Source organism: Amia ocellicauda, chromosome 4 (genome assembly GCF_036373705.1).
Source record: "Amia ocellicauda isolate fAmiCal2 chromosome 4, fAmiCal2.hap1, whole genome shotgun sequence".
NCBI lineage: Eukaryota > Metazoa > Chordata > Actinopteri > Amiiformes > Amiidae > Amia > Amia ocellicauda.
The window spans coordinates 28,546,830-28,570,761 of record NC_089853.1 but is presented as its reverse complement, the minus strand read 5'-3'; the positions used below and the strand labels follow the sequence as shown (position 1 = coordinate 28,570,761).

Below are 23,932 nucleotides of genomic sequence, written 5' to 3'. Positions count from 1 at the left end.
ATGTATGGGTTTGGGGCATGCGTCATACACTCGGTTATGTGACCAACCATCAAGTGAACTGTTGTCAGTTCAACAGCAGATAATGCAGTGTACTAAGTGCAATGTAGTGTTGAGTGTCATAGTCTTGTCCACTGGCAAACATACTACATTTTGAGATGTTGTGATGTATTGAACCTTGCAGCACACTTACACCAGCTTACTCTAATAATACTGTGAAGACACTGAATATTTGCAGTTGTTTGTGTGGACCTTTCCTGTTGGTGTATACAGTGCTCATCTCCACGAGGCACTGTACATGGCAGTGGGAGCTGCATTGTTAACTGCCCACCTTTGCTGACTATCTCATTATTTGGACACCGTTATTTAATGGAACTAGGAAAAGCTATTTTAAATTTGATCCCACCGCATAATATTTGGAAGTGCGGTGTGAACATATTTAGTGCAGCATTGCGCAAGACCACTCAGATCTGGTTTTTGAAACTTCCCCACTGCTCCCATGTGTGCTCCATACACCACATAATGGTATAGATTCCACATGTGATGAACAATGCCTTGAAAAGGAAAAGTTCAAATGAATACTAATGTATGCGTGGGCCTACAAATATTAAAATAGCAATGATGGCATCAGCATCCTTCGAACAGCCTTGATCAGTTCTGTGAAAGTCTATAGTGCTTTCGTGTGTGTCCAGGAGTCTTGGAGTATGGAGATTTTGCCTTTACCAAAACTCTACTGGGCTCGGTGTACAGCAATAGTGATAGCCAAAGATACACATGGCACAGGTTGGGTACCTCACCCTGATCTACTGATCACTGGCTTGAGAGGGTTTTTAGTTTTGTTTTAAAAGCATATTTTTCCTCAAAGCAAGCTGTACACACGCACTCACACAGCTCTCCTACTTTCAGTTCATGCAGTTCCTATGATTAGCACAAGTGCTCATGTATTTTCCCAGAAGCTTCATCAGTTGGCATAACAGAGTTTCCATATTGGAAACTTTTTGTTATTATTTAAAGATTACATGTGCATTAATCATCTTCACTGATTTCATGGTTGTTCACTAAAGACAATAAGATCCATAAAATTTTTTAATCCGCAGACATTGAATTTAATCACCCAATTACTTTGTTTGACTTTACAACTCTTGTGATTATATATATATATATATATATATATATATATATATATATATATTTGATTTTTTTGTTTTTCAGAGCTTGTAAACAAAAATAAAATTAATCAATATGACGATAATTCCCTTCAGGTAAAATGTTCAAATTCAAATTCAGGCATTGAACATCATGACCTTCAAACTGCAAAATTAAGTAACATCAGTACTTCCACGTTCAATGGATGAGGTTCCCTTGAATCTTAAAGCCAGTTTGCACATAAAAAGACTCTTCTTTAGTTTATGCATCTCCTGTCTTAGTAATTATGTAAATAAGATAAAAATATGCATTACATCTGACACCAACAAGTGAATTAATGAGGAATTATAAAAAGACGTGCTTGCTTTTGCTTACTAAAATCAGAAGCTATTCTGAAATCATCAGTGATCTAAACTGTGCATGTTTCAGATGCTCAGTTCCTCTAGTATTCAGCTTCTTGTAAGAGTGTGTATGGAATGTGTGGAGAGGCACCTTTAAGGAGAGCGATGAGTGTTCTGAGTTTTGGTCACAACAATCACCTTGTTCACTGTGAACTCTCTCCTGCAGAGGGGACTGAGGACACAGAGGCTCTGTAAGGTACACAAAATGTCTACATTTGCAATCCCCGCATAACCACTGCCCGTCCTCAACCTCATGTCACCCCTGTGTGCAGAAAACCAAACAAAAACAAAAAAAGAGGAGGCCATGTCTTACTTCTCTTCACTGGCAGGACCATTTTCTTCTCTCCCGGCTTTCAGAAACCAAACCAAAGCCCCAGCCTGTCACTTGGCTCTGCACTGGAGTGACAGCTTGCGAATAAAGCCTCTACAGCTTTCTACGGCCTCTACGGCTCGTGACATTTACCGTAGCTATTGTTCCACTGAAATAAACTCTAAAAATGATCATACAGACTTTTGTTTGCTTTTGTTTAATTTAATTTTTATTTATTTTTGTTACAGTCTTGGCACATCACCCTGCCATTGCTAATCTGAGGAAGCTTTATTTCCCTTAAGCTGTGAAGGAAAATAAGGCCTCTTTTTGGAGCCCAGAGACACCAATTTAACAGCACTGCTTAAAAAAAACAACAACTAAAAAACACAGTTTCAGATTAATGAATGTTGGACATTGGAGTAAAACGTACACACTCACAAAGGCACACTGTACCAGATGTTGTATTGCTTTCTACATTCGGTTTGGCTGGTATAATTCAATTAGTGAGGTCAGTATGCACAATGATGAACATTATGATTATACACAATATTTTTAGCAAAATGACTGACCCTCTCAGCAAATTGTCTGCTAATGAAATGCATTTGAGGTTTAAAAAAAAAAAAAAAAAAAAAAAAAAGATTAGTGAATACAAAAGAGCTTACTGTGATATGATCCATAATTTTAAACAGACACTTCATCTGAACCTCTAAGCACTAGTTCAGCTATGCTGGTCACATGGTGTATGTTTAGAGACTGCTCCCGCACACACAGAGGTCCTGTGTGAAATGGAATGCTGTGAACGATTTACGAATCGCTGACAGATTTTGGGCAACTCGAGGGTTGTAGTGCTGTGTGGGTCTGTGGGCCTGTTGAGTTCGTATAAAAGGGTCTGTGTGTGTGTAAGTATTTGTGTAAGTGTTTTATGCACAAGTAGGACGCAGGTATTTGTGCGTCTGTGTCCAAGCCTCAGTAGAGTCCGTACTGGTGTTCATCTCTGTTAGTTTCTGTGCGTGTACGGTCCCTGTTTGGGTGTGTGCCCACAGGAAGGGCCTGCCACACAGGGCAGACAGCACTGCCCTCCCCAAAGCTCAGGGCACTGAAACAATGGGACGACAGAGGGGCTCTGTCCGGAAGCGCAGTGGGCTCTCAAGGTTACGGCTTATCTTAGGGGGAAAAGGAAGAGTGCCCAGACACAGGCGGAAATGGAGGAAATACAGACAACACAAAGGAACTTCAATCTGGAGACCATAGTCACATTGCGAATACAGCAGCACGTAAGAGTGAGAGACACAAACGAACCGTGGCCAACGCTTTCTCATGGTCCCTCCCAATTCACACTCCTTATCTTGCCGATTCATTATTTTTGTTATTCATTACAACAATAAAGCATTTCTATGGAAAATGCCAATGTCTCCTTCAGGTATGTTTTAGGGCTACATTTGCAAATAACAGAGTGTGGTTTATAAGCACACATCTGAACTAAATGTGCCAAATCAGGTTCAAAATCTATTCTTAATACTGATTTTCATCACCCAGTCATGTTTTTTTATTCTTGAAATGTATACCTGATCAAGACTATGTAGTATGGAAAGTAGAGCTCATGATCAGGTTTTGAGCCCTGTCTGGGCTTCTCACAGCTTCAGTGCCACAGTGTAATCCAAACTGCTCTCTTCAAGTTGTAACACACTGACAGCTCAGGAGGAATTTTAAAAATACCTGAAGTAAAGTCAGAAATGTACAACAACCTGTTGTTTTGTAAACATGAGCATTTTGGAATAACTGCAGAACAACTGAAAATGTCCTTATACTGCTGACAGACTCACAGCCCCCAGTTTGCAGATTACAAATTTTACAAATTCTTATTAACCGAGAGGGATAAAGGGTTTTAATTGGAATTATTATTTTAATTGGAATTATAATTATTATTATTGTAAATACTAATAATAATTTGTAGGAGTTCAACACAGGATAAATACATGTGTTGATATTTCTCAAACACTGCAAGTGTGTGAGGTTTATACACAGCCTCTGAAGAACCAGTATCAGTAGTTTCTCCCCAACTTCTGGAGTAAGAGGAGAAAAGGCATACAAGTATATATTCAGAATACAGAGTACAGAATAATACCAAGTAAACAATTTAACTCCTGAATGTAACCCATTCATTTGGTATGATCTTGGATGATCATAGGCCTACCTTCCGTCTCAACTTGTCTAGAGGGATAGCATAATGACAGGGTTAACCATCCCATGTGTAGCTTCCTGCTGTTGACGTCACAATTCCTGTTTTGTCATACTGAAATATAAAAGTCTCCCAAGGATCCCTGACACAGACAATGCTGTGCAACCTGTGAAACCTGTGTGCATGCATAACAGACATGCATAAAGACACTAAACAGAACTGGACAGTATTAAGCACATTGTTCCCAGGAGAGATCACATACTTGTCCAGTAAAGGTCATGGTTTCTTTTAGGATTGAAATGACTGAAACATGCAAATAACTTTTAGAAACTTATAAATGCTGCACCATGTTTATATATCTGATGTGTAAGTATAAAACAAAGTACATTCAAATGTACTGCGGCAAGTACAGCCTTTTTCTTATAGGACAATTCTAAAATAAAACGAGTGCAGGTAATTTCCAAACTGGATTAAGCCATCTTCCTACCTGCAGGCAATATTTGTTGAGATACAGATTGTGCTAAAGAAAATGAAGGCCTCAAGGCCTGCTGGTAATCACTGGGATATCTTTTGGAGTGTTCTCTTTTCTATCTTTTCCTTCACAAATCAGCAAAGTTTACTTTGGACCACAGCCCATGTTTAATCCCTCGATTATTTACCATCAGAGGACCTGGACTGGGCCCTACATTTCACTTCACTACATCTTCCCTCTCAAAGTTTACATTCCTGTCAGTATCCTGCCAACAATTCAGTATCTAAAACGGACACTTATTTTTCTCACTGTGCTTTTGTACAATTGCATGTCAGCGGATAAAGCACTACAGCCACTGCTACCTCAGAGAGTGGATGTGCTGTGAAAGTGTTAGACACATTTTGGGAGACATCGCACTGGGTATGGCAATAGTCTGGGAGTGGCATTGTTTTCTTCCTTCTTGAAATTTTTAAGTGCCATGGATCATAAAGCACAGCTTCCTAGACTGCTACCTGATGAAAGACGGACAACAAAACCTTAGATGTGTATGTAAAGTTTATACATTAGCAAGATCTTTAATATATGGCTGGTGACAATTTTGCTTACACTGACAAAATCAGCTGCAGCTTTACATCCCAGGTACAGTAGCCCTGAAACACACACAGCTGTCCTAACATGTCCCCTTGCTCTACCCTAGCAAGAACACTTCTCAGTACGAGACCTGGCTGAAAATGACCTGCTAGGCTCTGAAAGAAGGTCAAGCTGCCCAGGTTTCAAGCTGACCTGACTGAGTGACTGCACACCTCCATTCCCTGATCTCACAGCACACATGCAATCACGCGCCATGCTCCGCCGAGCAGACTTTAACGGCTTCGCCATCAGTCCTGTGTCAGAGGTTGTGTGACGATGCTCAAAGGGGTTATTTAATGAGAGGGAGGGGGCCTGCAGTTTCACAATGTAAAAGGCATTTCTATTGCCAAGCTAGGAAAGTGCAGTAGCTCCACACCCAGTTATGGGTTTAAAAGCTATCGTTGCATCAACAAATGAGCCAAGTTAAACAGTTCAAACAAATGGCAAATATGTCCTGTAGCTATTCGAAACTTAATATGTGACTAATTAGCGACCTACAGACTCAGGTGAGTCCAGTGTTACTCTACTGCGATACCTAATCCCAATAGATTACTAAAGACTTCAGTTCACCTCCAGATAATCATAGATCCTGGTATTGGGTCATTTCCCCAGCAAAGCAAAGGATAGGAAAGTTGAAAATATTCAGAAGGTCTACATCCGTTTAAACTGGGCGTATCATACTGGCATAGGTTTTGAGCCTGAAATACTAAATTATGCTTCCTTCTTCCTCTCTCTGGCAAACTGCTTAATTAAAAAATACTCGGAAGGTATAATGATTGTAGTAAATTATATAAACTATTAAACGACAAAAATAAATTTAATTGAACTAAATGTAAAGATCAATTCCTAGATAAATTATGGACAAACCCCCATGACAAATATCTGGATGAAGATGATTTTAAGTTTGCCATGATTTGATTCTGAATGTATTAGTAGAACAACCACACACCCTTTTTTTTTTTAATTCAGATTCGAAATCCTACCATATATTTCTAATGACTAAATGAAACTTAACTGCCCTCAACTTCAAATAATAGACAAAGAAAGTGTTGCAACCAAACTATTTTATTTTTATTTTCCATAAATCATGTACCTATTTCACCTGCATACAGTATGAGATGACAATGTACTGGACTACTGCTGAATGGGTTCACAGAGAGTGGAAAAGAGGTTTGGAGGTGGTCATTCCAGGTGGAAACCTGAGCTGAGAACTGTTGAGGAAACAGTACAGTTTATTTTCTTTTTTTTTAACATCATGGCCAGTGAATAAGACTTAATTTACTAAACCACAGGCAACTTTCCTAGAAGACGAGAGCTTTATTATTAGTAATGTGGTGACACTTATCCTCTTACAGTGCCATCCAGGCAGGGCTGTGCAGTTCAAAGGGTCAGGGAGAGAGACATCCCTGAGAGGAGGGGCAGGGAGCCCGGCTGTGAGCTCTATCTTTGGGAGTAAGGGTGAGGTGAGGGCAGCCTGGGCCGAGGGGGACACACTATCAAAACACCGGACCACAGTGGAGAGGAGAGGAACGCAGAGGAAAAGAGGGCTCAGATTATCATACAAGAGTGGAAACAAACATTACAGCCTACATATAGAAGCAGAGGAAAAAATAGTTCACAGACCTAACATTATCACCACACACTACTGAAAATGTATTTAATTTATTTATGCATTTATTTATTTTCTCAATTCACACATCCATGTTCATCTTGTAACATAGAATTAGTTTGTATGTATGAACAACAGGAATGTAGAAACCAGAGATAGTAAAGCAAAGAGGGATACAGGGTGCATTACATTCACCACACAATGCAAAGCATTTAGGCAAATTTAATAAGTTATATACTGCATAGTGCATTCTGTTACCAAAGCAGATTTTGGAGATGGTTTGAGAATAAAGAAAAATGGGATCCAACTGGATAATATTTTAGCTGGGAATATTTTCATTCCATTTAGTGTTTCTATTAGGTAGAGCAAATGCAATATTGGATTGATAAAAGAGAAATTTGAATTTATTAAGAACTAACTCAAAGTTCTGTAAAGAGATGTAAAGAAAATGGAATAGCTGCAGCCACAGTCAAGGTTTCAATTTGTTGCAAAAAAAAAAAATATATCCCCAGTACAATTAGAGTTTGAGAGTGTCTGACTGCATTACTGTATTAATTTAAATAAAAACGCATGCTGTGGAATATAATCCTTTCTCCCCCACCTAAACTTGATCCCAGATGTGCTAGCCCCTTTCCTGAGAGGTCTGGAAGAGAAAAGGGGGGGTGGGAGGCATTACAAGTCCCTTTGATCTGATGTACAGAACTTGTCCCCTGAGGAACAAGGCAAAGAGTTTTTTTTTTTTAATTTAGAAGATGTAAAGATTGCTCAAAGAGCAACCTGACCACCTACTCCTTTCTTTGCACAAGAACATTTTGTAGTATAATACAGCAGTCTTACGCAGTTCATATCCACCACTTGGAACATCAGGAAGTAACAGCAGAAGCACCATTCCTCAGACAGCTGCCACCTCGCAGTGCAGGAGGGGCAGCAGAAACTGTCCAGAAGAAAGGGCGTGGGCTGCAGGAACAGAGCCAGAAAAGCAGCTTCTTCAGAGCAGGAGAGCCACAGCCACCAGGTGAGAGAAAAGGGTGATAGGGGAGACAGAGAAAGGGGTCCAGCTGCTATCAAAGGCTAGGAACTCATGTCAATGGCAGTCTCCATCGTCCTTTGCAATCAGCTTGTCTAAAGAGGAATGTTATCTTTTGCTCTTTGTAGATCACTGAACAATACAGGAAGCAGCAACACTGACTGATTTAGCAAGAAGGAAGTGTCATGCACTGCATATGAACACTGTAAAGTACTGTTGTTGAAGATGCACATGCCCATACTGAAAAGATTAACAAAGACATGACATTAAGATGTGATAAAATGCCATCCTACAAGCATTCCACATCGTTCATAACTTTTATCACACATTAGATATCAAATTTGCATTTAAATTTAGAAAACAAAACTGTAAGCAGATGCATTTGTTCTAGTTTTCAAAACACAGCCGGAGCAACGTGCAATTTAATGAAATGGAATGGGAGGATCCATCAGACTCTTTGAGAACAAATTGTACAATATTATTTTCTTTGTCTGCCTCACGACTGTTTAACTTAACACGTGTTGTTTAGAGGTAAAAGAATACAGGCTACGTGTGGCATACAGCAGGGATAAAAATAGACCTTTCTGTACAGTTGGAACCACGTCCAAACAAAAAACAAAAGAAAAATACTTTCAGCGTAACAAAATATGTTTAAAATAAAATCTTCTGTGCCGTGTACAGGTTTTATCTTTTCATCAGACATTTGGTATGTAAGCTCTTAGAGTAATGTGTAGTGTAGATGTTTGCAATGCAGCCTCACAATGACCTCTCCCAGTGTACACAGTTATAAGGCTCTGGGAGATTGTTTAGGGTGCTTAAGTTAATGCAAGGTTTACATCCCAATCCATTAATACAATCTAGGGAAGACATATGGAGGCAGTGAGAGGAAGGGGCCAAAGGGTCAGTACCTGTGATAGATAAAAATATCACAATTCATTCAGAAAGAAATTCTCAAAAACAAAGTGTAGTACAAAAGGAAGCTAGTTAGTAGGATGCATTTAGACAACTTAGAAGTCAAAGCAATACTTAAAAAATTGTTTCATTTTGAATTCCAGGTAATGTTCAAACCAATTATAAACCTTGTCAATCACCTCATAAGAATGAGCTGGAAAAAAAATAAGCAGTAAGAGGAAAAATAAATCTAAGTATACTTAATAAACTCGAGTCAGACAGACAGACCAAGATATCAGGTGTGACCTCAGCCGGAGTGACAGCTGCACTGGGTCTGGCATTGGCTGTGCCGTACTGGAAAAGCGCTGCAATGGCAAATAAATTGATTCACTTGTTGCCCTAAATAATGTGTCCAGTTGGTCTGACCTCTGGGGAGTTGCCTTCTCCACACAAGTGGATTGTCAGGCAGCCACTGAGCTGAGCATCTGCTGTAACGGGGACAGGCCTGCAGGCCAGCTGGCACCAAGGGCAGACACTTGCTCCATGCCATTGCCAGACAGACCCTACTATTTGCTGATATTGAGTGTTTGGAGACAAGTGTCATTATTTGGTTTATTTTTACATCTTGGGGAATCCTGAAAGGACTGTTTTATGCTCTCTGCATTTTTCAATTTAATTTCTTGTCAGTTGTGCATGCTTTTATTGTACACATGTTCTGCATGACTGTTTTTGAAAAACATTATTTAAGCTCACAGTTGCCTGTTATTCGTCATGCTAACACTGCAATCAAGAAAAATTTGCCAAAACATGACTTATCAAATAAAATGTGCCTCTTCTTACAAAGCCCTTCAGGAGGTTTCTCAGGAGTGCAGTGAACAATCATGTTCTTATTATTAAATGTTCCCATAGCCATCTAACCACAAAAGCTCAGCCATCAGTTGACCTTTAAAAGTAGATTTTGTAACACTTGTTATTTTCTTTACTAATACCATTTCTGACAACATGATTAAAAAAACATGTGAATCAAAGTAAATCAAAATAGGTAAATCAGTGAAATGGTTTTAATTTATGGAAAGCTAATATCCTCATATATTCTATCTTTAATTAGCTCTGACCCTCGAATACTGCCCATCCAACAGTAGAGAAACTACTTCTCTAAAGTAAGGGTAGAATTGTTCAGGCTGTTAGACTCATACAGAACACTCTGTCCCCACAGCGAGCCTCCTTTTCACACTGTACCAGCTTCAATAATGATCACAGCCACCATGGTGCCAGTTGTGCTTTCCTACAATGGAGCTACACCAGACTGAGACCTCAGGGGCTGGCACCTCATGTTTCACAGCACCACTGTCAACACTGACCAAGAACACCAGCATATACAGTGAGGGAAAAAAGTATTTGATCCCATCCTGATTTTGTACGTTTGGCCACTGACAAAGAAATGATCAGTCTATAATTCTAATGGTAGGTGTATTTTAACAGTGAGAGACAGAATAACAACAACAAAATCCAGAAAAACACATTTCAAAAAAGTTATACATTGATTTGCATGTTAATGAGGGAAATAAGTATTTGACCCCTTCGACTTAGTACTTGGTGGTAAAACCCTTGTTGGCAATCACAGAGGTCAGACGTTTCTTGTAGTTGGCCACCAGGTTTGCACACATCTCAGGAGGGATTTTGTCCCACTCCTCTTTGCAGATCCTCTCCAAGTCATTAAGGTTTCGACGCTGACGTTTGGCAACTCAAACCTTCAGCTCCCTCCACAGATTTTCTATGGGATTAAGGTCTGGAGACTGGCTAGGCCACTCCAGGACCTTAATGTGCTTCTTCTTGAGCCACTCCTTTGTTGCCTTGGCTGTGTGTTTTTGGTCATTGTCATGCTGGAATACCCATCCACGACCCATTTTCAATGTCCTGGCTGAGAGAAGGAGGTTCTCACCCAAGATTTGATGGTACATGGCCCCGTCCATCGTCCCTTTGATGCGGTGCAGTTGTTCTGTCCCCTTAGCAGAAAAACACCCTCAAAGCATAATGTTTCCACCTCCATGTTTGACGGTGGGGATGGTGTTCTTGGGGTCATTCATCCTCCTCCAAACACGGTGAGTTGAGTTGAGATGCCAAAGAGCTCGATTTTGGTCTCATCTGACCAAAACACTTTCACCCAGTTCTCCTCTGAATCATTCAGATGTTCATTGGCAAACTTCAGACGGGCCTGTACATGTGCCTTCTTGAGCAGAGGGACCTTGCAGGCGCTACAGGATTTCAGTCCTTCACGGCGTAGTGTGTTACCAATTGTTTTCTTGGTGACTATGGTCCCAGCTGCCTTGAGATCATTAACAAGATCCTCCCGTGTAGTTCTGGGCTGATTCCTCACCGTTCTCATGATCATTGAAACTCCACGAGGTGAGATCTTGCATGGAGCCCCAGACCGAGGGAGACTGACAGTTATTTTGTGTTTCTTCCATTTGCGAATAATCGCACCAACTGTTGTCACCTTCTCACCAAGCTGCTTGGCGATGGTCTTGTAGCCCATTCCAGCCTTGTGTAGGTCTAGAATCTTGTCCCTGACATCCTTGGACAGCTCTTTGGTCTTGGCCATGGTGGAGAGTTTGGAATCTGATTGATTGATTGCTTCTGTGGACAGGTGTCTTTTATACAGGTAACGAGCTGAGATTAGGAGCACTCCCTTTAAGAGAGTGTTCCTAATCTCAGCCCGTTACCTGTATAAAAGACACCTGGGAGCCAGAAATCTTGCTGATTGATAGGGGATCAAATACTTATTTCCCTCATTAACATGGAAATCAATTTATAACTTTTTTGAAATGAGTTTTTCTGGATTTTTTTGTTGTTATTCTGTCTCTCACTGTTAAAATACATCTACCATTAAAATTATAGACTGATCATTTCTTTGTCAGTGGGCAAACGTACAAAATCAGCAGGGGATCAAATACTTTTTCCCCCTCACTGTATTCTTTCTGCAAAACAATTGGAACACAGAACACGTCATGAAGTATATTTTATATTACTTAGTTTTAAAAACTAAAATCATAATCATAAGTGACAAACACCCCCAGTAGGATCTGCATATATACACATACACACACTCACCTAAAGGATTATTAGGAACACCTGTTCAATTTCTCATTAATGCAATTATCTAACCATCCAATCACATGGCAGTTGCTTCAATGCATTTAGGGGTGTGGTCCTGGTCAAGACAATCTCCTGAACTCCAAACTGAATGTCTGAATGGGAAAGAAAGGTGATTTAAGCAATTTTGAGCGTGGCATGGTTGTTGGTGCCAGACGGGCCGGTCTGAGTATTTCACAATCTGCTCAGTTACTGGGATTTTCACGCACAACCATTTCTAGGGTTTACAAAGAATGGTGTGAAAAGGGAAAAGCATCCAGTATGCGGCAGTCCTGTGGGCGAAAATGCCTTGTTGATGCTAGAGGTCAGAGGAGAATGGGCCGACTGATTCAAGCTGATAGAAGAGCAACTTTGACTGAAATAACCACTCGTTACAACCGAGGTATGCAGCAAAGCATTTGTGAAGCCACAACACGTACAACCTTGAGGCGGATGGGCTACAACAGCAGAAGACCCCACCGGGTACCACTCATCTCCACTACAAATAGGAAAAAGAGGCTACAATTTGCACAAGCTCACCAACATTGGACAGTTGAAGACTGGAAAAATGTTGCCTGGTCTGATGAGTCTCGATTTCTGTTGAGACATTCAGATGGTAGAGTCAGAATTTGGCGTAAACAGAATGAGAACATGGATCCATCATGCCTTGTTACCACTGTGCAGGCTGGTGTTGGTGGTGTAATGGTGTGGGGGATGTTTTCTTGGCACACTTTAGGCCCCTTAGTGCCAATTGGGCATCGTTTAAATGCCACGGCCTACCTGAGCATTGTTTCTGACCATGTCCATCCCTTTATGACCACCATGTACCCATCCTCTGATGGCTACTTCCAGCAGGATAATGCACCATGTCACAAAGGTCGAATCATTTCAAATTGGTTTCTTGAACATGACAATGAGTTCACTGTACTAAACTGCCCCCACAGACACCAGATCTCAACCCAATAGAGCATCTTTGGGATGTGGTGGAACGGGAGCTTCGTGCCCTGGATGTGCATCCCACAAATCTCCATCAACTGCAAGATGCTATCCTATCAATATGGGCCAACATTACTAAAGAATGCTTTCAGCACCTTGTTGAATCAATGCCACGTAGAATTAAGGCAGTTCTGAAGGTGAAAGGGGGTCAAACACAGTATTACTATGGTGTTCCTAATAATCCTTTAGGTGAGTGTATATATATATATATATATATATATATATATATATATATATATATATATATATAGGGGTGTACCAAATGTATGCACAATATTTCAATTGCTGACAACAGCATGCATTTACTGATAACCATCAGTGAAGTTGTGCACTACATTTAACAGAAAAAATGAAAAGCAAGTTGTACAGTTCGTAGTGCTGTATATTAGAGAACAAACCAAGCAGGCAATGAAAAAGAAGGTTACTATTCTCAGTAAAGTGTATTGAGTCAATCAGAAACATTGGAAACACACTGTCATGTGACATTCATTCACAACAGAATTAAACTTAATTGATGACTGTGATATAATGAGTCAAATTTACTAAATCAGCCATTTTAACAAGACAGACTGATCACCAACTGACAAAGAGAAGCAAGAGGGGAAAACTGCAAATGTTTGCCTTCCTGGCCCTAGTTGTACATATCATATTCTCCAGCTACTGGCTTTTTAAGCTCTTGCTCTTAAAACTCTTATATATATCTAAAAAAAAAAGCACTGGAATTATGCTTTCCACATGAAGAGTAAATAGAGCTCAATTAAAATGAAACTCCACGTGTTCTACTAGATTATCACTGACCTAGTAAACTTAAACTCCCCCAGGATCAGACTGAAAGAGTTAAATATTTATTGAGCAATAACAATCTCTACAGGAAAGAATCTCAGTTTTCAGTGAAAATGCCAAGAAAGCACAATGTTCCTATTCGCCCTCTCTTCCTCAACTAAAACCAGTGATAAGCAGGCAAACAACAGCGTTTGACATAAAAACAAGGCATCTCAATGTTTTATTAGTTGACAAAACTATTCAAAAAGCAAATGTCTTATCAAACTGCATACCCAGCTGCTGATAAAGATTGCAGAGTTTTAATAAAGCATCTTTGGACCTGGTTTACTTCACAGCAAGGGTACCACCACATGCACAACAGTCCTTAAACACTAGATGACTATTCAGCACAACATATCACAACTCACAAGGTTCAGAGGTGTAACCTGGGCTCACTGGGCAATGTGCTGGTTCAGTGTTTGTATAGCTCACTGTACAGGCCAGTTTCACCCAATGTACATGTTCAGAGTACAAACTGAAAGACCTGGGTTATTTATGTGCAGGAATTCCTCAAGACAGAAAGGTAGCAGTTCTGAATGTATATGTCACAGGGATAATTTTATCCATGTCAATGGATAAAAGTCAATCCATGAACACATCTGAGAATTTCCATTACAGCAGATAGAATTGCATGGTACATTAAATATTGAGGTCTAACTGTGATTGTAAGGGAAACAAAAACACAATAAATATCTCTCTTCTAGTGAATTGTTAACTGGACCACCATAAACCTGACTTCTGTGCAATTAAAGCAATTAAGGCTAATAGAAGAGTTGCTGTGAAAGAAGCCCAGCCTCATCTGTCATCTGTTATAAGTATAAGTGATCCCAAAGTCTGTTTGAAAACCAAAATCATTGAATATACCATCACTGCTTTGACCTTCATGAATATAAAGAAATACAAACTACAATCTGAAAAAACTGCAGAAATTCTAATGGCACTTATGGCAGTAACACAGCATTGCACATTACACAGGGCACAAAACAATATTGTCACAATTAAGAGTCCACAGAATGGAGAGGGATATGAATCCCATCAAAATGTAATTGCCTCTTTATTAGTTAGACCAGATTAAATAAAGCACATTCAGAGAAACGATTTTCTGTAGCGGTCATCTAATTTTATTAAATTTGCCTAACAATCGGAAACAGCACAGATCTACTTAGTGGCAGTGTACTAATTGATCATGTAGACATAAAAGCTACAGAGGATTCCACAATGCCCCACAGTTATTGAAACAATGCCTCTTTCTGAAAAAATGCTTGCTAACGTTTTGTTTTTGCAAATTTAAATGTTTCTTAAAATACAGTGTAAAATGCACGTAAAGGGCTAGTCCCTGACAAATTATGTGCAGGTATTTATATCTGACTCAAGGTTTAAATAGTAATTTAACCTGAGTGGCAGGGATGTGAACAATGTGGACGTGTGCTTGACTAAATGTTTGCTTCTGCTTTGCAGGGAGGTTTTAGAACAACAAGGCAAGGTTTAAATCTCTATATCCTTTGTGGAAGCTACACAGCTATTTAGAGCCCAACATCATGTTATCAATTCAAGGATATCTACAACACATGCAGATATTTAGTGCGTTAAAGAAATAGTTTAAAAAAAATGGGTATTAAAAGTAAAAACTTCTGACATCGACTGCCTATAGGGTATTAAAATGCTCTCACATGTAGGGTGAGTATTATTTAACCTTGTAAAATTGACCGCTCACAGTAGTGCTGATAACCATTATCTTCTTCTGCCCTTAGGGGAAAAAAGTATGTAACTATATTGATGCCAAGTAAGATATGCACGGTATCGATTGCATACTTCCTTGACGAACACAGTGGATGGGTATCTTTAGAGACAATCTATGCTTCCAGTGGTGCAGCAGATGATTTTGCTATTTACTGACTTCACTGTATGGAAAAATCCATTAACCAAAATCATTAACATGAAAATGACAGAACACTGAGAAGTGTCCATTACCTGCAAGTTTTTATGTTGTTAGTGTAGGCAACTGGGTGGGGTTAGAAAATATGTCTCGCTAACATTTGTACTCTTAGACTTTCTATCAGGAAACAATTCTGATCACTTGGCAGAATGAGTGTGACATTTGCTAGATTGACCAAAACTGAAATTTGTACAGACAATGAAAGCTACGCAATGGACAGAAAGTGGATTTGAGACACACCCTTTAATGGAGTATCTCAGGATAAACATAACAGTGCATTAGGACTAATGACATGAGGTATTAAATATTCATTACAACCTGGAGGGGGGGTGGGGGGTGCAGTTACATTGAGAAATGCAGTCACTGATGAAAATCACTGTCCCAGACAAAAGCCACACAGAGACCCAGGGTGACAGTAATACAGTAAGTGTGGGTCTCTGTGGAATGCTTCTCTTGGCCCTTTTTACAGTCGGCCAGGATACAGTAAAGAGCAGAATGCAGTGCTCTTCCAAAAACCCATCCTCCACCAGCATGACCAACTCAGCTGTCTGACAGCACAGGTGATAAGTGCACTTCATTTTGGGATTTTTATTTCATCATCTTTTTTTGTTGAATTCATATTAGGCGCATGCAAATCTATATTTAAGAGACTGAGCACAGCTGCCTCATTTCACCAGCTCACACTCTGTTGCTCAGCTGAATGAAGCAGGCCGGATTGAGTGAAAACAGGGTCTCTTCACTTCCCTTCGTTTCTCCTCAGGTATTTGTGACCAGTTAACATTATGCCAAAAGCAAGACAAAAATGGGAGCCTTCACTGGAATATTAAAATAACACACCAAGAAAAACTTAAGAAACAACAAACAAATCAACTTAAAGCTGTATGTTAGCACTATTCCTGACTATCTTCAGCAGAAATGAAACAGGCCTCTCAGAGCAGCACTGATTAACTGCAGCATCCTCACACTTGGCACTTGTGCTTCAGGGATGCTCACAGGGCACTCAGCAATCCAGACAGAGACACTGGGTGTCGTCTTGTGTTTTAGACACCACAATACTACCATAAGGTGTCTGACAGACTGAGAAAAGAGCATCACACTTTCATACTAATGGGCTCCGACAGAATTTTCTTATTTCTAGCTGGAGATAACAGTGTAGCAGCAGAGTGGGCCATGTAAATCAAGCCCGTTTGTGTTCTCCTTCACTCCAAACGGAGCGAAGAGCAGAAAATGGGACAGTGTCTATCGCCTCTTTTTAAACAACGGCTAGTGCAAAATCCGCAGGTAGCTGCGATTCTTGATTTGAATTGTCTTTGTTGTTCTTAATTATTACTGACAGCCTTTGAAATGACTGCGTTTCTTAACTAACCCTGAGCACAAGCTTCTATCTGTGAGACAAGTACGTGTTTTTGCTATGTAGCTTCACCGAGTCTTCCTTCTGCTTGGCCGATGCTGATGAAAACAAAAAGCATCAACATGAAATGTTAAGAAATGAACCTCTACATGCAGTGACACTGCTTCAGAAATCAGATTTACTGTCTCCATTTCAAACAGTTTAACAAAGTGCACTTTACACAAAGCAAGCAAGTGCTTATTTCATCAGACTTCTAGATCTGAATTTTCAACATATCAAAATTAAGGAATTTATACTCTTGAAAATCTCCACCACCACAGCTGCCTAATGTGGTATGGTGAAAAGTTTCTAAAAGCAAACCAAAGGAAACTATGCTATTTTAATTAGCTTTTCCAAAAACATACATATAATGGGGTTTGAAATAGACAAGGACTGAAAATACAGCATGAAGCATGATAACTGTTGCATTGGCAAACACATCACTTGTCTAAGACAGGATCTAAAATGTCCTGTTCCAAAATAAATTTGAGCTTTACTTTCTTTTTTTATATATCTATATAATTGTAGCCTTCAGACAAAACTCCAAAGCACTGTGCTTCTCAGACACAGATAATTCAGGATAAAATTTAAATATGGATTACAACTATACACTCACCTAAAGGATTATTAGGAACACCTGTTCAATTTCTCATTAATGCAATTATCTAACCAACCAATCACATGGCAGTTGCTTCAATGCATTTAGGGGTGTGGTCCTGGTCAAGACAATCTCCTGAACTCCAAACTGAATGTCTGAATGGGAAAGAAAGGTGATTTAAGCAATTTTGAGCGTGGCATGGTTGTTGGTGCCAGACGGGCCGGTCTGAGTATTTCACAATCTGCTCAGTTACTGGGATTTTCACGCACAACCATTTCTAGGGTTTACAAAGAATGGTGTGAAAAGGGAAAAACATCCAGTATGCGGCAGTCCTGTGGGCGAAAATGCCTTGTTGATGCTAGAGGTCAGAGGAGAATGGGCTGACCTGAGCATTGTTTCTGACCATGTCCATCCCTTTATGACCACCATGTACCCATCCTCTGATGGCTACTTCCAGCAGGATAATGCACCATGTCCCAAAGGTCGAATCATTTCAAATTGGTTTCTTGAACATGACAATGAGTTCACTGTACTAAACTGGCCCCCACAGTCACCAGATCTCAACCCAATAGAGCATCTTTGGGATGTGGTGGAACGGGAGCTTCGTGCCCTGGATGTGCATCCCACAAATCTCCATCAACTGCAAGATGCTATCCTATCAATATGGGCCAACATTTCTAAAGAATGCTTTCAGCACCTTGTTGAATCAATGCCACGTAGAATTAAGGCAGTTCTGAAGGCGAAAGGGGGTCAAACACAGTATTAGTATGGTGTTCCTAATAATCCTTTAGGTGAGTGTACATCCAAATGGATATGTTTCTGGAAGGGGGGGGGGGGTTGGTTTGGGAACAGCTAACAATGTGTGTCAATGTGTAAGTGTTTTATTGTATAAATATGCAGAAAAAAAAAAACACATTGGCTGTTTTGTGGTTTAGATTATTTCACAAGGCCATGGCTCTCATCCCAAGGTGGGCACTGTCATTTGAAGTGGGTGTTTCCTTTATCCCATAATCAAAGCTTGCTTTTTTCTTCTCAGAGGATGTGTTTATATTACAGCACTGCCTTCTCCATATCCCCTCAGCAAGATCTAGCTGAACACAGTGACTTAATAGGAACCAGAAACATAATGGATATGCATGTGTGTAATATTATCCACAATTATAATCTTCCTCGCTTTCTGGCTGACAAGGCCACTTCAGTCACCAACATCACAGGAGACTTTGGATGGAACCTTCTTCAGTTTTAAAAAATTGTGCTTCCCCCCCACCCAATACATTTTTGCTCCAGTGCCATGTTGTCCTCTTTATCGATTTGGTTTGTCCGATTCAGATTAAATCCGATAGCATTATTTACCAAAGGGGCATAGTAACATATCCAGATTAAAACAGCTGTTTTTTGTTTATTTGTAATAGTAATTAAACATAATTACATCAGGCAGCATGAGCTGTTAAATAATACTGCCTCACTATCTATTGCTGAGGCTGTTATTTAGAGCATAATAATGTGCTTGGATGAGGAACAGGCCTTATTTGCATCAAGCATACCATACAGGGGATGCTAAAACATTCAATGCATTTCAGTTCATTCTATGCAAATATTAAATTTATCATTAGAGCCACAATCCTCACAAACTTCCATACGCCATCAGCAACATATAGGCCTATAACATATGTGGAACTGCCCAGTTCCTGTCAAGCCCAAACAGGGAAGACATATTATATGCCTCAAACTCGTTACACATAAATAAGGACTTCCACCTTTGTTGATCATATCATACAATAATAGAACAATTGTTGAAGACGTGATGTTGGAAGGAGAGCAATGAATGCTGCTTGCGTTACGGTGTCTGTCTCTTGGAATAAGGACCAAACAATACAGCTCTGCATTGTTCTCTCAGGAGTGAAATGGCTGCAGATGAATGAAAGTGTCAAGTTAATGCATCAGAGGGTGAGAGAAGCCAAAGGGGAACAGCACTAACGCATGTTGTAGTCTAAGGCTTCTCCCTGCATGAATCCTATAAACTGCTGATACTATACCCAGTACCACTGCGGTGCATACATTAGAACTACTAGTTCCCAGAACATCCTTAATACAAGTTCAATTCTGATCTTCTCTCCTCCCATAAATGGTATACACTGTAATGTATGGACAACTGTATTTATAGTGATAGTTACTCCTGAACTGCTGTGTACATGCCATACATTGCATGTTTGTGTTATTCGGTATGATAAAAGAATCTACTAAATCACTTTTGACTAAATTATGTTTATTTTTTGTTTGCTGAAAAAACACAGAAATACTGTATATTTGCTCACCAAGATAATCGTAATAAGTTGAAGAATTTGTTTTCCAACAAATGTAATTCTAACTGTAAAAATAAAAATAATCGGTCTCCTCTTAGAAAACATGACCAAGTATAAAAGCAAGATATGTTGAAGTTAAGCTCTTTAAAACAACAGCCTGGAGCTGGGGTTAGGTTAAGGTAACAGCTGTGTTCCAAAGAAATTCATGGGAGGATTGATATTACACTAATCCACCCTCTGTGTGAGAGAACCCATTCACACTTGACATTTAGGGTGGCCCAGGATTGCTTTAACTCATATGTGAATGCTCCAAAATGAAGAGTTGTGCCTGGGCCAGGTGAAAAATCTATATTCTCTGCAGAGCATGTGGACGTGAGCTGATTCCCACTACCTTTTGAAGCCCTTTGCTTCCTCCTCTTTATCAGAACAACACTGTGCTGTACTAGGCTATAAAGCTTCTGGAACAAGGCAAAGAGTATGCAAAAAGCAGGACTCCCTGGTCCACTTGAGCAACGCCATTTATCAGTAATGTGGAGATAGCCAATCTCACTGAACAAACACTTAATGTTGGTATTCTAGGCTCTAATACCACTTGATTGTGCCAGGTAGTTAGAAATTAACCCAGACCCTTAAATATCAACCCTTCAAACAGCCCCCGATCGGGATTCCTGAATGAGTTCATCCAACGCCTCTGCACTACCTATCGTGTGACCCGTGTCCTCGTTCTTGGATGTTATTCTGTTGAAGTCGGCTCCAGGATTATGGGGATCTTAGAAAAAACATAATGCTTTTCTGATCATTTTGGTAATCAGCAAAAAATAAATTAAAAAATGGAAACGATAACAGTTTTTTTGATTTGGTTTTTGAGTCAGTGTGATTAAATGCTAGACAATATTATGAAATGCAAAGGCACAATTGCAAGTACATTGCACAGTAATGAAACAGCTGCTGCTTAAAACACTTATTAAAATACTAGCTGACATCAAGTCTTTCATTTATTTGACTGTTTGATAATTTTAACAGAGTTGAAGACCCAAATAGAGGTAAAAAAGAAACTATACTTGCTCTATGAGCAGTACGTAGAGATGTCAAACGGCTCCATCTCAGACACCTCATGACTGTCCTCAAAGGGCATCTGTATGCACCCCTGAAACCTTAACATAACCTAAATATTACCACTGAGGTACCTTTCTTTTCTGAAAAAAATAATAATAAATAACATAAATAAAGGGTTTGTTTTTTCCTCCTAATCCACAAAGCTGATCAGTGTAGTTGACAAGGAAAACAGTTTGTTACTGTTACAGATATTGAAAAAAAGTCAATATCAAATTGTGTTTTATAGTATGGATGTGTTTATATTAATTTCATCATCCTTCCAGACACAGAGGGGTTTGTAAAGGGAATATGGCAGGGTTATTTATTATTCTGAAAAATGAAATCACTAGTAATCATTTTACTTTCATGGGAATGTACCACCCCATACAAACTAGACTTAAATGGTGTTAAAATTGATCTAAAAGAAGGAAGCACACTATAGGGTGGTGAAGACAGAGATACAGGGATCTCTTTATCATATAACACTGGGACTCTGAGCTATACCAAAGGAAATCTGTGTGGGAGGACTGTAGATGGTTCAATATTAGTAATTGTTGAAGAACAGTTGAATCTTTCTTTGCTGAAATAAGTAACCCTTGCCACAAGGGAATAAAATCAGAATGTTGGATTATGAAACGGGGGGATAGATGGGTTAAAAGACTAAGTTCCATCGTAATACAAATTAAAATGTAATTTGTAAAATAATCAGTATTAGGCCAGAGGTAATGCTGCACACAAATGTTTCTACGTCATATGGGAATAGCCACTATAAATGCATACATGAAGCCTAACTGTACAGAAAAGCCAGGTGAATGCAGTGCGAATTTACAGTATGTAGGTATTCAGGTTTCCAGAGATTTTGGATTATACAGTGAGGGAAAAAAGTATTTGATCCCCTGCTGATTTTGTACGTTTGCCCACTAACAAAGAAATGATCAGTCTATAATTTTAATGGTAGGTGTATTTTAACAGTGAGAGACAGAATAACAACAAAAAAATCCAGAAAAACGCATTTCAAAAAAGTTATAAATTGATTTGCATGTTAATGAGGGAAATAAGTATTTGGCATGTTGTATTGTAGTAGTGCCGTGCCTTTAGAAAGATAGGGGAAAAAAATAAATAACTTCTCAAGACACTACTTAAGGGAATCAAGCTGTGGACCATGATAGAGTAAAGTGCCTCTGTGAGTAATCCCAGGCAAGCAGGATTAAGCATTATTAATGTTTTCCAAATGATCACAGTATTGTAACAGCTGGGCCAAGTGAGTGTTTGGTCATTTTTTTTTTTATCCGACTCTAAACCAAAGGCATTAAAAAGTTACCAAATATCACCTGTAAACCACAAGCAAGGCACCCTCTGTAAAGAATCATGCACTTGACACCACAGGAGGAGGAAGGCAAAGCCCTGAACACGCCTGAAAACGCAGGTCACAGGTAATCAATAAAACAAACATTTGACATTTCTGTCCCGTCTGGTGAGTGATGAAATTACACATGACTGCCTGCAAAACCATGGTTCACTAAGCAAGGAAAGAACCAAATATCATTGCCAAGTGTAATGTGGTCACAAAGACTATTTGTTCTCAAGGCTCCTATTTTTGATGATTGTGATGCTGTGACAGCAAATAAAATACAGAATATGATCAAGGAGTCAATTCAGAGACAGTTCTTAGGGATTCAGGAAAAATTACAAATTTTCTTAAATCTATCCACCTCTGCGCACTCAATTTCTCATTATTATTTTCTTCATTAAGTATGAATAGGGTTATTTTGTGAAAATGAACTATTGCTGGTACACAAAACCAGTCTTACCTCCAGGACAGGCCCAGCTCCCAGGATGATCTGCTCCACGCCACTGGCAAATCCCTTCTGGCTGAGCGCGGTGAGGTGGTGGATGAGGAAGTTGGTGCTCTGCGTCTTACCCGAGCCGCTCTCTCCGGAGATGACAATGCACTGGTTCCTGCGGCCCTGCAGCATGGCGTGGTACGCAACGTCTGCCACTGCATAGATGTGGGGCTCCAATTTCCCCAGCTGGTGGTTATCGTACATTTTGACGTACTTGGGGTTGTAGATGGGGAGGAACTTGAAGGGGTTGATAACGATGAGGATACTGCCCACATAGGTGTAGATCTTCTCCTGCTTGAAACGGCTGCGCAGGTTGTCCAGGAGTGTCTTCTCATTGAGGTTTGGCAAGTTGCACAGGTCATCATAGTCCTTCTGCTGCGGCTGGGGCAGGAAGCCCCTCTCCACCATGCGGCGCCGCTCCTCCGTCACCCGCAGCCACATCTGGAGGTTGCCGTAGTGGATGGAACCATCCAGGTTCTTCTCGCGCAGCAGGAAGCGATAATCCTCTCCACTGAATCGGTTCTCCAGAGCCATGCGGGGCCACAGCATCATGCGCTGGACAGGGCAGTCCGTGGGGTTCAGGATCCATTCCTCCCCACCGAATTCCTTCACCTCGGCTAGAACGTAGCATTTTGTCTTGTCCAGCTGAAGCTTGTCTATGAGATGGTCAATGACCTCGGCAGCCGTAGTGTTCTTGCGGGCCGTGACAGGGCAGTAGATGGTGCCCTCAGCAATAATCCCTGGATAGATCCGCAGGGTGAACTCAGAGTCCTCAAAGCGTCGTCTCCCTCCAACATCATGCACATTCATATTGGAGCAGCCGTTCCCATCAGCACGTGCAGCACATCCTTTGAAAGGCCCAGGCGACTGCTTCAAGACATCACAGCTGCGAGAGAGAGAGGATAAAGACTATTAGGAATTTGCAATGAGCAAATCCTGCAAACTTTAGGCAAAACATCTCTCGAATAATTTGGCATGAGGAGCCAGGACGTGATTTTGAATACTGCCGTGCCCTTCAGGCAACATGTTTAAAACCAAATATTTATATAAAAAATACAAATCAAAAAACATATGAATTCCAATAAGAAATCAGGCATTAGGCATGAATTTTAAAATCAACTTTCAACGTAAATTTGTTAGTATCAGTACACCTA

The 23,932-nt window shown here is 40.0% G+C and overlaps 1 protein-coding gene across 10 annotated transcripts in view; it reads right to left on the bottom strand.

The window, feature by feature from the left end:
* Positions 1-23,932, bottom strand: part of myo9aa (myosin IXAa) — a 175,070-nt gene that overhangs the window by 112,945 nt on the left and 38,193 nt on the right. For all 10 annotated transcript variants that reach the window (XM_066701740.1, XM_066701736.1, XM_066701743.1 and 7 more), the window contains one exon: positions 22,746-23,664. In XM_066701740.1, coding sequence (XP_066557837.1) covers positions 22,746-23,588 — 843 coding nt within the window. In that variant the 5' untranslated portion in view covers positions 23,589-23,664. The remainder of the gene's footprint in view (positions 1-22,745; positions 23,665-23,932) is intronic.